The sequence below is a fragment of the Panulirus ornatus genome, chromosome 10 (genome assembly GCF_036320965.1).
Source record: "Panulirus ornatus isolate Po-2019 chromosome 10, ASM3632096v1, whole genome shotgun sequence".
In the NCBI taxonomy this organism is placed as follows: domain Eukaryota; kingdom Metazoa; phylum Arthropoda; class Malacostraca; order Decapoda; family Palinuridae; genus Panulirus; species Panulirus ornatus.
The window spans coordinates 42,734,669-42,750,111 of NC_092233.1; the positions used below are offsets into that span (position 1 = coordinate 42,734,669).

General features: G+C 41.8%; 1 protein-coding gene across 1 annotated transcript in view; it reads right to left on the reverse strand.

Moving 5' to 3' along the window:
• The window catches only part of LOC139750631 (nardilysin-like), a 588,785-nt gene that overhangs the window by 546,405 nt on the left and 26,937 nt on the right, over positions 1-15,443 (reverse strand). Inside the window, exon 3 of the mRNA XM_071665306.1 lies at positions 13,564-13,694. Within this exon, the coding sequence (XP_071521407.1) occupies positions 13,564-13,694 (131 nt within the window). The remainder of the gene's footprint in view (positions 1-13,563; positions 13,695-15,443) is intronic.

Sequence of the window (15,443 nt, forward strand, 5' to 3'; positions counted from 1 at the left end):
CTATCACATCCCTTCCACAATACTTTTTTTGTTTGTTGCAATGCTGCTTCACTCTCCCTATTCTAGGATATGTTATTTTCAGCAACCTCTTGTGAGATGCCTGCATGTGTCTCAGCCCCTATGACCTAAACTTGTGAAACACATCTGGCTAATGTTTTCCATAGGTCCTGTGAAAAGACCAGTCACACGAAGAATGACCAAGATTACTCCTTCATTCCTCATACTGTACAGAGTTGTGGAATTCTCTTCCATCCTTCTGTCTTCTTGCCTTTCGATGACCTGACCACTTTTAAGTCATGCCTATCAAGTAATAAGCCAATGAAAGCAGCCACCCTAGGTGGTATTACCATCCTGACTAAGGAGCGTTCAAGTGGGCCCAAAACCATCTTACACTCCCTATGTGAAGACTGCTGGTCTTACTTTCTATCTCATCAAAATAGGACTACTTGACTAGTCCTGCCATCTTCTCCTTACAAGCATCATAAACCTAATCAAACCTCACTTATTTCTTCACATAAGTACTCTTGCCAACTTCTGTCTGCTCAAGTGATATTAAGTGTAATCATGATAAGGTCAAACATATCTATGGTCCCCAGTCTCTGGCATCACGGGGTGCTAAGAATCTCCAGATTTCTGCCTGACTCTACTGCCAATGAGAGGGAGGGCTCAGACAGAAGTACTAGCCCTTCCCACAACATAAATTCATGGTCTTTCCAGTAACCTCTCTAGTACCTCTCCTAATATCTTCTCTCTGGGACCCAGTTGTCGAATAATGTCCTCATGAGCCCCTTCTTATATCCAACAATAATTTCTACTCACAATTCCAGTTCCAACATCAACGCACCTGTCACACGCCTCAAGGACTTTGAGTTCCTAAACTTTCATGTTTGTGGCTAAAGGTCTGTCTCCTGACTACCACACTTTTCTTGTTTTGACTATTGCTCTCCTAATTCTACAAATTTTATGTCTTTCTTTGAATATCTAAACTCCTGCCATGGGACTGTGGTATCCTCTCACCTGCAAGCCAAAATCTTCTACTAGGGGGTTATCAACATTCACAATAGGGAATGGTTGAATTCCTCCAATACAGATGATGGAGGGATTGAAGCTCTCAGTTTCTCCATTTTCAATAGTTTAGAGAGAATTATCTCCCACCTTACCCATAATCCTGACCACTGTGACCACTCTCCTAATATTCCATATCTCTTTTTCACCTCATGTCCATCCTGTTGTAACAACACAATCTTGCCCAAATTGGTTCATCGGATTACACTCTCATAAATATATCTGTTCTAATGGCACCTCCCCCTCCAGCAGCCTATTCTAAACATAACTACAGGCAACTCAACAATGATGACAGGAATAACTTAATTTCTTTTCTGACTTTCCTTGGCTAAATTACTGTCTCTTATGTGGTGATGCTTCAGCTCCACCAAATGCACAGAAGAGGTCATTCTTGTGGAATGCAAGCATCTATCCTTCTTCCTCCTAAATGCCCTCATCTTCCAATCCACAGTTCAACCATCCATGTTCTGAAGCCACTCAGGCAAGGAATCAAGCATATGGGGCTTTGAAAAACTATCCTTCCTCTGACTCTCATTCAGCTTTTACCAAAGTCCGTAATCACTGATAGTACGTTATCCATGAGGCAAAGCATTCCTTTATCCAAAGGAAGCACAATAACCTCTCCTTGTCATTCACTGATTGGTCTTTCTGGTCTCTAGCTAAAGAAATCTCCAACAACTTCTGTCGCCCTACCTTTCCTTCACATTTCCGTTCTAACTACTATAGCTGTCTTTCACATACACAAAAAAAACCTTCTTTGCTTCCCATTTCTTCTCTAATGCCACATTGGATGACTCCAACATTCCTTCATCCCCTGATGCTCCCCTTACTAATCCTATGCCCCAGCCTGTATTTTCTTTTCTGACAGTCCTAAAAGTACTTATTCTGGAAACAGGTAAGGTTTATAATCTTGATGGCATCCATCCCCATGTACTGAAAGAATGGGCCCCAGAACATGCATCTGCGCTTGCTCATCTGTTCTGTTTCTGTTCAAAAACCACAACTTTTTCTTCTTCATGGAAGCATGCATTGATACATCCCATCCCTACAAGGGTGACCGTTCAGGCACCTCTAACTATTGTTCTACTGCTTTGAAATCTACCATTTTCCAAAGTCTTTGAATCCCTCCTCAAATCCCATATTCTCAGACATCCCTCTTTTGGCTTCCCTCCCTTACTTTGTCCCTTCATATCTATTTCTGTGCTTGTTAATGGATCACTCTTCCCCCTTTTCTCCATCAGTACCGGTGTCCCTCAAGGTTCTGTTTTGTCCCTCGTACTTTTTCTCCTTTTCATCAACAACTTCGTCTTCCACAAATAACACAGTGCACACATATCCTAAGGACTCAACACAGCATTCATCCACATCTTTCAATTCTGCTCCTTCTTCTCTCACTTGATCTCCATCTTGTCTTGAAAAAACTTCCTTAATAACTCAGAGAGGATATCTCAGTGGGGCAGACAAAATCTACTGAAGTTTAATATCTCCCAGGCCCAGTTTCTACCCGTCTCTCTACCAAAAACTCCACAAATTTTGTCTCTTTTGATGGTTTTGTTATTCCAACTCGAGTCAGTGAACATATTTGGTATTACTGTAACATTCACTCTTACCACTCTTAGCTGGGAGTCCTGTTTAGATATCGAAATTTCTATTCTTCTGAATAGTTGCTCCAATTATACAAAGGACTGAGTCATCATTAATTGAAGTACTGCTCTCACATCTGGGGCAGCTCTAGCTCTGCATCCATATCCGGTAGAGTTGGGTTGAAAGTGTTGCAACTTCTAAACTCTCCCAAGCTAACTTCAAAAGTTAATCGTCTTGCCCCATGCCGCAATGTTGGTTCACTCCCAACAGTGGGCTGCTTGTGTGCCCCCAATACTAGCTAGACCAAGTGATATTTGGCAAGCTTCTGTGTCACACGATTACTGTGTGGCCATGGGCAATTCAAGGTGGGCCATTTTGATAAATGTTTCTTTCCCTAAACCTCTAAGCTTTGGAACTCTCCATCTTCTCATGTCTTTCCCAATGACTAAGACGTGGCATGTTTTAAAAGACAAGTTTTCACTTCCTCCAAAATTCATAAATAGTTTCCCTTGTCTCTTCTTTTTCCCTCTCTTAATCCATTCTATATTTCAATTAAGAGCTGGCCTCGATGTGCATTCCTTCTTATATCAATTATCTTACCTTTCATCCATGATGGCCAAGACTGGGGCATGCTTTGGCCTGTGTCATGCTGGCTGCTTAAAAAAGAAAAGGGTACCACTTAATACCCCTTATTAACATGAAGCAAACTAACATATCAATGAAAGAAAAAATATGAAGAAAAGTACAATGGAATTGTGTCCTTCAGCCTACCCAATCACTGTATTGAAATTTCTTATCTAAACTTTCTCCAAATGCAAGAGATGCATGCAGCATGCAAAAGGTTGGAGGTAGGCAGATGAGAAACAAAAGTGAATGGTGAGATGAAGAAGCAATATTGCTACTGAAAGAAAAGAGAGGTGTTTGGGTGGTACTTACAGGGAAGGAGTGCAACTGACTGGGTTATGTATGAGAAAAAGCAGCTTGAGCTCAAGAGGAAAGTCCATGGGTTGAAAAAGAAGGCAAATGAGAGTATCAGTAAATTTAGGGAGAATACAAATTTGTTTTGGAAGGAGATAAATAATGTGTAAAAAGCAAGAGAACAAATAGGAAAATCAGTGAATGAGACAAAAGGGGAAGTGGTAACAGGTAGTGATGAAGTGAGAAGGATATGGAGTGAGTATCTTGAAGGACTGTTGAACGTGTTTGATGACAGAGTGGCAGATGTAAGGTGTTTGGGTTGGGGTGATATGCAAAGTAAGAGAGTCATGAAGAGTGGTTTGGTAAAGAGAGATAAGGCAGTGAAAGCCTTACATACGATGAAAGATGGCAAGGCAGCTGAAGTGGATGGTATCACAATTGAATTTATTAAGAAAGGGGACGACAGTGTTGTTGATTGGTCAGAAAGGATTTTCAATGTATCCATGGATCGTGAGGGGCCTGAGGATTGGCAGAATGCATGTATACTGCCAATGTATAAAGGCAAGGGGGATAAATGCGAGTGTTCTAACTACAGAGAAATAAGTTTGTTGAGTGTACCTGGCAAGCTGTACAGGAAAGTATTGATTGAGAGGGTGAAGGCATGAACAGAGCATTAGATTTGGGAGGAGCAGTGTGGTTTCAGAGGTGGTAAAAAATGTGTGAATTTAAAGTATGTGTGTAAGAAATACTTAGAGAAACAGATGGATTCGTATGTGACATTTATGGATCTGGAGAAAGTATATGAAAGGACTGACAGAAATGCCTTGCAGATGGTCTTAAGAATACATGGTGAGGGAGGAAAGCAGCTAGAAGCAGTGAGAAGTTTTTCAAGGGTTTAAGGCATGTGTACAAGTAGGAAGAGAGGAGAGTGAATGGTTCCAAGTGAAAGTTGGTCTATGGCAGGGGTGTATGATGTCACCATGGGTGTTTAATCAGTTTATGGATGGGGTGGTGAGGTAGGTAAATGTGAAAGTCTTGGACAGACATGCAAGTATTCAGTCTGTGGGGGATAAGAAGGCCTGGGAAGTGAGCCAGTTGTTTGCTGATTATAAGCATGGTGACTGGTGGCAGATACGAGTGAGAAACAGCAAATATTGGTGACTGAGTTTGGAAGAGTGTGTGAAAGGCAGAAGTTGAGAGCAGATGTGAAAAAAGGCAAGGTTATTAGGTTTAGAAAGGTTAAGGGACAGGTTAGCTGGTTTCATTTGCTGCCATGTTCACCTCAGGTATCTAATACAATTTATTTCCTACAATTTTTCTCCATCAAAACTCATACCCCAGTTAGCTTGTCCATCATCCCTGCTATACCTAACAACCTTGCTTTTATTTACATGCACTCTCACCTACATTCTTTCACACACACTCTTCTAAACTCAGTTACCAACTTTTGCAGTTTCTCACTTGAATCTGCCACCAGTGCTTATAATCAGCAAACAACTGACTCAATTCTCACGCCCTCTCATCCCATACAGACTGCATCCGTAACCCATTCTCCAAGACTCTCATATCTACCTACCTCACCACCCCATCCATAAACAAATTAAACAACCATGGTGACATCACACACCACTGACGCTGACCAGCCTTCACTTGGAACCATTCAATCCTATAAAGGGGTGAGTAGGTTGTGCATTGGTTACATAGGATTCTCAATACATGTATGGATTATGGTAAAGTACCTAAGGATTGGCAGCATGCATATACAGTGCCACTGTATGAAGGCAAGGGGAACAAAGGTAAGAGTACAAACTAAAGAGGTTTAAGTCTGTTGAGTGTACCTAGTAAATCCTACATGAGAGTGGTAATTGAGAGACCGAAGACATGGCAAAAGCATCAGAGTGAGGAGGAACAAAGTGGTTTCAGGAGTGGCAAAAATGTGAGGATCAGGTGTTTGCTTTATAGAATGTGTGAGAGAAAGAGTGAAGATGTACAAAGCATAAGACTGAGGAGGAACAAAGTGGTATCAGGAGTGTCAGACAATGTGTGGATCAGGTGTTTGCTTAATAGAATGTGTGTGAGTAAACAGAAGGATTTATATGTACATTTATAAACCTTAAGAAAGCATAAAATAAGGTAGACATATATGCAATACGTAAGGTCTTACAAATATGTGGTGTAAAAGGAATGCTAAAAGAAGCAGTGATAAGTTTATATCAAGAGCATAAGGCATGTGTACAAGTGATAAGTGAGGAGAGTGAGTGGTACCAGGTAAAGAGTGGTCTCTGGCAAGGGCATATATTATCAAAAAGGATGTTTAATTTGTTTATGGATGGGATGGTGAATGAAGTAAATGCACTGGTCTTGGAGGGAGGGACAAGTATGCAGTCTGAAGGGAGTGAGGGGTCCTAGGAAGAAAGTCAGCTGTTTATTGATGACATAGCTATGGTAGCAGATTCAAGTGAAAAACTGCAGAAGTTGGTGACAGACTTTTGGGAGAATTTGTGGAAGGAGGTTGATGAGTGTAAATCTGAATAAAAGAAAGGATATCAAGTTTATTAGGGCAATAGGACAGTTTAGTTGGGGTGTGAGTCCGAACAGTGAAAATCTGGATGAAGTGAATGTTTTAGATACCTTGAGTGGACATGGCATGGAAAGAACTATGAAAGTGAAGGAGAGTCACAAGGTGGGCAAGGGAGTACAGGTTTTTGGAGCACTGAGGAACGTTTGGAAAGATAGTTCACTACATAGAAAGGCAAAAATGAGTTTATTAGACATTACAGTGGTCCCAATGATATATGAATGCAAGGCATTAGAAAGGATGTGTTAGCAATGAAATGTCTGAGGACAATATGTGCCATGAATGGGTTAATCAAATAATAAAATGATAACAAAGAGGTGTGTTAATAAAAAGAGTGTGGTTGAGGGAGCTAAAGAGATTGTCCTGAAATAGTCTGGGTATATGGAAAGAATGAGTGAGAAGAGGTTGACAAAGAGGATTATTATCATTCTTATTAATTATATATATTTATGTTACACATCACTGACATTTACTGACTTGAAAAGCTTTTAATAAAGTAATGGTGAAGTTTTTGAGAATACCTGAAGTTAAAGGGTTTGTCACCTCCACAGCCTAGACTGTTGTATTGTCTTGTTTCTCAACCAATCTTCTGTAAAGCACAAGCCATGAGGCGTGCATAACCCCTGCATCCTAGTTGGATCTGGTACACTATGTAGGTACTTGTCCATTGCACTCGTAAACTTTTGAGCAACTCATCCTGTTTCTCATAGACCATTGAATTACTGAACTGGAAGTCAGTTTACTCAAATGAAAGGTTAATGAACCCAAATGAAGCTGTTACTTGTTTGAAATGGATTTAATTATATTAATCTTTATGTATCTAACCAAATCTGTGATGCCCTGTTCCCTTTTGGTAACTCCCTCAAGTTGGTGCTGTGGCAAAAGTTTCCATTGCTGTTGAACTCCAGTGCCACTTCTTAGCCATTAGCAGAGGGCAACTTTAGCAAAACATTTTCAGAGGTTTCTTCATAATGTCCCAACAGTTATCTTGTTTAATTTTCCCCGTGGACTCGTAGGAATATATATGTGCTGGAAGTGAGATGTTTGAGGACAATGTGTGGTGTGAGGTGGTTTGATCGAGTAAGTAATGTAAGGGAAAGAGAGATGTGTGGAAATAAAAAGAGCGTGGTTGAGAGAGCAGAAGAGGGTGTTTTGAAATGGTTTGGGCACATGGAGAGAATGAGTGAGGAAAGATTGACCAAGAGGATATATGTGTCGGAGGTGGAGGGAACGAGGAGAAGTGGGAGACCAAATTGGAGGTGGAAAGATGGAGCGAAAAAGATTTTGTGTGATCAGGGCCTGAACATGCAGGAGGGTGAAAGGCGGGCAAGGAATAGAGTGAATTGGATCGATGTGGTATACCGGGGTTGACGTGCTGTCAGTGGATTGAATCAGGGCATGTGAAGCGTCTGGGGTAAACCATGGAAAGCTGTGTGGGGCCTGGATGTGGAAAGGGAGCTGTGGTTTCTGGCATTGTTGCATGACAGCTAGAGACTGAGTGTGAACGAATGAGGCCTTTTTTGTCTTTTCCTAACGCTACCCCGCACACATGAGGGGGGAGGGGGATGGTATTCCATGTGTGGTGAGGTGGTGATGGGAATGAATAAAGGCTGACAGTATGAATTGTGTGCATGGGTATATATGTATGAGTCTCTGTGTGTATATATATGTGTATATTGAGATGTATAGGTATGTATATTTGCGTGTGTGTATATACATGTGTATGGGGGTGGGTTGGGCTATTTCTTTCGTCTGTTTCCTTGCGCTACCTCGCAAACGCGGGAGACAGCGACAAAGCAAAATAAATGAAAATATATATATATATATATAAATGGGGAGGTGATAACAAGTAGTGGTGATGTGAGAAGGAGATGGAGTGATTATTTTGAAGGTTTGTTGAATGTGTTTGATGATAGAGTGGCAGATATAGGGTGTTTGGGTCGAGGTGGTGTGCAAAGTGAGAGGGTTAGGGAAAATGATTTGGTAAACAGAGAAGAGGTAGTGAAAGCTTTGCGGAAGATGAAAGCCGGCAAGGCAGCAGGTTTGGATGGTATTGCAGTGGAATTTATTAAAAAAGGGGGTGACTGTATTGTTGACTGGCTGGTAAGGTTATTTAATGTATGTATGACTCATGGTGAGGTGCCTGAGGATTGGCGGAATGCGTGCATAGTGCCATTGTACAAAGGCAAAGGGGATAAGAGTGAGTGCTCAAATTACAGAGGTATAAGTTTGTTGAGTATTCCTGGTAAATTATATGGGAGGGTATTGATTGAGAGGGTGAAGGCATGTACAGAGCATCAGATTGGGGAAGAGCAGTGTGGTTTCAGAAATGGTAGAGGATGTGTGGATCAGGTGTTTGCTTTGAAGAATGTATGTGAGAAATACTTAGAAAAGCAAATGGATCGGTATGTAGCATTTATGGATCTGGAGAAAGCATATGATAGAGTTGATAGAGAAGCTCTGTGGAAGGTATTAAGAATATATGGTGTGGGAGGCAAGTTGTTAGAAGCAGTGAAAAGTTTTATCGAGGATGTAAGGCATGTGTATGTGTAGGAAGAGAGGAAAGTGATTGGTTCTCAGTGAATGTAGGTTTGCGGCAGGGGTGTGTGATGTCTCCATGGTTGTTTAATTTGTTTATGGATGGGGTTGTTAGGGAGGTAAATGCAAGAGTTTTGGAAAGAGGGGCAAGTATGAAGTCTGTTGGGGATGAGAGAGCTTGGGAAGTGAGTCAGTTGTTGTTTGCTGATGATACAGCGCTGGTGGCTGATTCATGTGAGAAACTGCAGAAGCTGGTGACTGAGTTTGGTAAAGTGTGTGGAAGAAGAAAGTTAAGAGTAAATGTGAATAAGAGCAAGGTTATTAGGTACAGTAGGGTTGAGGGTCAAGTCAATTGGGAGGTGAGTTTGAATGGAGAAAAACTGGAGGAAGTGAAGTGTTTTAGATATCTGGGAGTGGATCTGGCAGCGGATGGAACCATGGAAGCGGAAGTGGATCATAGGGTGGGGGAGGGGGCGAAAATTCTGGGGGCCTTGAAGAATGTGTGGAAGTCGAGAACATTATCTCGGAAAGCAAAAATGGGTATGTTTGAAGGAATAGTGGTTCCAACAATGTTGTATGGTTGCGAGGCGTGGGCTATGGATAGAGTTGTGCGCAGGAGGATGGATGTGCTGGAAATGAGATGTTTGAGGACAATGTGTGGTGTGAGGTGGTTTGATCGAGTGAGTAACGTAAGGGTAAGAGAGATGTGTGGAAATAAAAAGAGCGTGGTTGAGAGAGCAGAAGAGGGTGTTTTGAAGTGGTTTGGGCACATGGAGAGGATGAGTGAGGAAAGATTGATCAAGAGGATATATGTGTCGGAGGTGGAGGGAGCAAGGAGAAGAGGGAGACCAAATTGGAGGTGGAAAGATGGAGTGAAAAAGATTTTGTGTGATCGGGGCCTGAACATGCAGGAGGGTGAAAGGAGGGCAAGGAATAGAGTGAATTGGAGCGATGTGGTATACCGGGGTTGACGTGCTGTCAGTGGATTGAATCAAGGCATGTGAAGCGTCTGGGGTAAACCATGGAAAGCTGTGTAGGTATGTATATTTGCGTGTGTGGACGTATGTATATACATGTGTATGGGGGGGGGGGTTGGGCCATTTCTTTCGTTTGTTTCCTTGCGCTACCTCGCAAACGCGGGAGACAGCGACGAAGTATAAAAAAAAAAAATACATATATTATATATATATATATATATATATATATATATATATATATATATATATATATAATGAATGAATGAATGAATGAAAGATGAAAGAATGGCCCAACCCATCCACATACACATGTATATACATAAACACCAACACACGGACATATACATACCTATACATTTCAAAGTATACATAGATATACATACACAGACATATACATAGATACACATGCTCACATTCATACTTGCTGCCTTCATCCATTCTCATCACCACCCTCCTACACATGAAATGGTATCCCCCTCCACCTGCATGCGCACAAGATAGCGCTAGGAAAAGACGACAAAGGCAACATTCATTCACACTCAGTCTCCAGCTGTCATGTGTAATGCACCGAAACCACAGCTCCCTTTCCACATCCAGGGCCCTCAAAACTTTCCATGGTTTACCCCAGACACTTCATATTCCCTGGCTCAATCCACTGATGGCACGTCATCCCTGGTATACCACATCGTTCCAATTCACTCTATTCCTTGAATGCCTTTCACCTTCCTGTATGTTCAGGCCCCGATCGCTCAAAATCTTTTTCACACCATCCTTCCATCTCCAATTTGATCTCCCACTTCTCCTCGTTCCTTCCACCTCTGACACATATATCCTCTTTGTCAATCTTTCCTCTCTCATTCTCTCTATGCGATCAAACCATTTCAGTACACCCTCTTCTGCTCTCTCAACCACACTCTTTTTATCACCACACATCTCTCTTACCCTATCATTATTTACTCGATCAAACCACCTCACACCACATTTTCTCCTCAAACATCTCATTTCCAATACATCCACCGTCCTCTGCACAACCCTATCTATAGTCCACGCCTCGCAACCATATAACATTGTTGGAACACCTATTCCTTCAAACATACCCCTCTTTGCTCTCCGAGATAACGTTCTCCCCTTCCACACATTCTTGAACGCTCCCAGAACTTTTGCCCCTCCACCATCCTGTAACTCACTTCCATTTCCATGATTCCATCCACTCCAAAATCCACTTCACTTACTCCAGTTTTTCTCCATTCAAACTTACCTCCCAATTGACTTGTCCCTCAACCCAACTGAACCTAATAACCTTGCTCTTATTCACATTTACTCTCTGCTTTCCTCTGTGACACACTTTACCAAACTCAGTCACTAACTTCTGCAGTTTCTCACCCAAATTAGCCAAAAGCACTGTATCATCACCGAACAACAACTGACTCACTTCCCAAGCCCTCTCATCCCCAACAGACTGCATACTTGCCCCTCTCTCCAAAACTCTTGTACTCACCTCCCTAACAACCCCATCCATACACAAATTAAACAACCATGCAGACATCACACACCCCTGCAGCAAACCAACATTCACAGAGAACCAATCACTTTCCTCTCTTCCTACTTGTATACATGTCTTACATCCTCTATAAAAACTTTTCACTGCTTCTAGCAACTTACGTTCCACACCATATACTCTTAATACCTTCCACAGAGCATCTCCATCAACTCTATCATATGACTTCTCCAGATCCATAAATGCTACATACAAATCCATCTGTTTTTCTAAGTATTTCTCACATACATTCTTCAAAGCAAACACCTGATCCACACATCCTCTACCACTTCTGAAACCACACTGCTCTTCCCCAATCTGATGCTCTGTTCATGCCTTTACCCACAAAATCAATACCCTCCCACACAATTTTCCAGGAATGCTTAACAAACTTATACCTCTGGAATCTGAACACTCACCTTTATCCCCTTTGCCTTTGTACAATGGCACTATGCATGCATTCCGCCAATCCTCAGGCACTTCACCAAGAACCATACATACATTGAACATCCTTACCAACCAGTCAACACACAGTCACTCCCTTTTTCAATAAATTCCACTGCAATACCATCCAAACCCACCGCCTTGGCAGCTTTCATCTTCCGCAAAGCTTTCACTACCTCTTCTCTGTTTACCAAACCATTCAAAATGATCCTCTCACTGCAAACCACCGCAACCAAAACACTCTATATCTGCCACTCTATCATCAAACACATTCAAAAAACCTTTAAAATACTCCGTCTCCTTCTCACTTCACCACTACTTGTTATTACCTCCCCATTAGCCCCCTTCACTGATGTTCCCATTTGTTCTCTTGTCTTATGCACTTTATTTACCTCCTTCCAAAACATATTTTTATTCTCTGTTAAATCTAATGATAATCTCTCACCCCAACTCTCATTTGCCCTCTTTTTCACCTCTTGCACCTTTTTCTTGACCTCCAGTTTCTTTCTACTTCCAGTTTCTTTCTACTTCCCTGCAAAATTTGTCCAAACGCCTCTCTCTTCTCTTTCACTAACAATCTTACTTCTTCATCCCACCACTCACTACCCTTTCTAATCTGCCTACCCCCCATAGACATCTTTTGTGCAAGCAATCACTGCTTCCCTAAATACATTGCATTCCTCCCCACTCCCCTTACATCATTTTTCCATTCTGCACTCAATCTCCTGGTACTTCCTCACACAAGTCTCCTTTCCAAGCTTACAAAGAAGATATATGTGTCAAAAGTGATGGGAACATAGAGAAGGGGGAAATCAAACTGGAGATGGAAGGATGCAGTGAAAAAGATTCTTAATGCTTTGGCCCTAAACATGCAGGAGTGTGAAAGGCATGGATAAGACAGAGTGAATCGGTGTGATGCTGTATACGGAGGTGGGGGGGGGTGTGCTGTCAATGGACTGAATAAGGGCATATGAAGCAGCTGTGGGGCCTGGTTGTGGAAAGGGGGCTGTGTTCTTGGTGCACTGCACAACATGTACACAAGACCTTTTCTTCATCTGCTCCTAGCATGTGCACGAGACCTTTTCTTCATCTGCTCCTAGCACTACCTTGCTAATCCAAGACAAGGCAAACAAGTGTGAGAAACGTATGAGGAATATTCTTATTCTTTCTTTCATGCTTGTCTGTTGTTTCCCATATTAGCAAGGTAGTGTCAGAAACAGATGACTAGGCCTCAAGAGGCAATATCCTCACTCAGTTTCATCCTGTTCTTATATTGTAATGTAACAATACAGGAAGGGAAGATTTCTTGCCTCCTCCTCCTGCCTCTCTTCCTGGCATACCATTTACAGGACTCCTACTCCCACAACCTAAGATGATTCTGGGCTACTGAGAAGGGATGTTGGTCGACCATCAGATGGAAACTGCATCTCAAGAGGCCCAAGGAGCCACCAGAGCCCAGCTGGTCTGGTAAATCTTGTAAATACTTATCTATGGTCTTCTCACATTTCTTCACCATGCATCACATAGCCTTCTATGCCATGTAAGAGATATGAGGGCAACACTTTTCGTCACCTATCCCCTGGGATTCTACATCAATATGCTAAAACTACGGCAGAGTCAGTATCAGTGAGAGTTCATGAATGCTTTGCTGAGAAAAAGACATCTGAATTCTCCCATTCCTGGAATTCAGATGATTAGTGAGCATGGCTTGCACATTTTGTCCTTAATCACACAGGTTCTGAGTACGTTATGATGCAATATCACAATAATGAGGTAGATGTAGTAGGAACTTTACAATTTTAGCTGAGACTGGTCAAAAATCCTGGAATGAGAGTCATATATATATCATGGACCAAGATATAAAATAAATTCACGAGAAAAAATATTTGCTGATACAGACCAAATATTTGGTCGAGTCAATGCCACCCCTTGCATTCTTGATTCCTCCCAGCATCTTCTACTTCCTCTTCCTCTTCAAATTCTTCATCTTCAGAGCTGACTTCCTCTTCTTGTTCCTCATCATCATCATCATCACTCTCATCTCTTGAATTATCTGCAAACCAAGAAGTGTGGATCAGATTTTTGTGGTGATAATGGCTAGAAAAGTATGCAGCCAATGGTAAGAAGCTGTATGCAGCTTTTATTGATCTGGAGAAAGGTTATGACCAAGTTAAGTAGAATGCTTTATGAGATATGTTAAGGATACATATGGTAAAGGGATGACTGTTGGATGGCATGAAAGCCTTCTATAGAGGAGCAAATACATGTGTAAGATGGATGGAGAGCTGAGTGAAAGTTTTGGTATACATGTGTGTGCAAGGCAGAGCTGAGTGATGCCATGATGACTTTTTAACATATATATATGAAGGGGGCTAACAAGTAGTGGTGATGTGAGAAGGAGATGGAGTGAGTATTTTGAAGGACTGTTGAATGTGTTTGATGATAGAGTGGCAGATATAGGGTGTTTTGGTCGAGGTGGTGTGCAAAGTGAGAGGGTTAGGGAAAATGATTTGGTAAACTGAGAAGAGGTAGTAAAAGCTTTGCGGAAGATTAAAGCCGGCAAGGCAGCAGGTTTGGATGGTATTGCAGTGGAATTTATCAAAAAAGGGGATGACTCTATTGTTGACTGGTTGGTAAGGTTATTTAATGTACGTATGATTCAAGGTGAGGTGCCTGAGGATTGGTGGAATGCTTGCATAATGACATTATACAAAGGCAAAGGGGATAAGAGTGAGTGCTCAAATTACAGAGGTATAAGTTTGTTGAGTATTCTTGGTAAATTATATGAGAGGGTATTGATTGAGAGGGTGAAGGCATGTACAGAGCATCAGATTGGGGAAGAGCAGTGTGGTTTCAGAAGTGGTAGAGGATGTGTGGATCAGGTGTTTGCTTTGAAGAATGCATGTGAGAAATACTTAGAAAAGCAAATGGATTTGTATGTAGCACTTATGGATCTGGAGAAGGCATATGATAGAGTTGATAGAGATGTTCTGTGGAAGGTACTAAGAGTATATGGTGTGGGAGGCGAGTTGTTAGAAGCAGTGAAAAGTTTTTATCGAGGATGTAAGGCATGTGTACGTGTAGGAAGAGAGGAAAGTGATTGGTTCTCAGTGAATGTAGGTTTGCGGCAGGGGTGTGTGATGTCTCCATGGTTGTTTAATTTGGTTATGGATGGGGTTGTTAGGGAGGTGAATGCAAGAGTTTTGGAAAGAGGGGCAAGTATGCAGTCTGTTGTGGATGAGAGAGCTTGGGAAGTGAGTCAGTTGTTGTTCGCTGATGATACAGCGCTGGTGGCTGATTCCTGTGAGAAACTGCAGAAGCTGGTGACTGAGTTTGGTAAAGTGTGTGAAAGAGAAAGTCAAGAGTAAATGTGAATAAGAGCAAAGTTATTCGGTACAGTAGGGTTGAGGGTCAAATCAATTGGGAGGTAAGTTTGAATGGAGAAAAACTGGAGGAAGTAAAGTGTTTTAGATATCTTGGAGTGAATCTGGCAACGGATGGAAAAATGGAAGCGGAAGTAAATCAAAGAATGGGGGAGGGGGCGAAAGTCCTGGGAGCCTTGAAGAATGTTTGGAAGTCGAGAAAGTTATCTCGGAAAGCAAAAATGGGTATGTTTCAAGGAATAGTGGTTCCAACAATGTTGTATGGTTGTGAGGCGTGGGCTATGGATAGAGTTGTGCACAGGAGGGTGGATGTGCTGGAAATGAGATGTTTGAGGAATATATGTGGTGTGAGGTGGTTTGATCAAGTAATGTAAGGGTAAAAGAGATGTGTGAAAATAAAAAGAGTTTGGTGCTTGAGA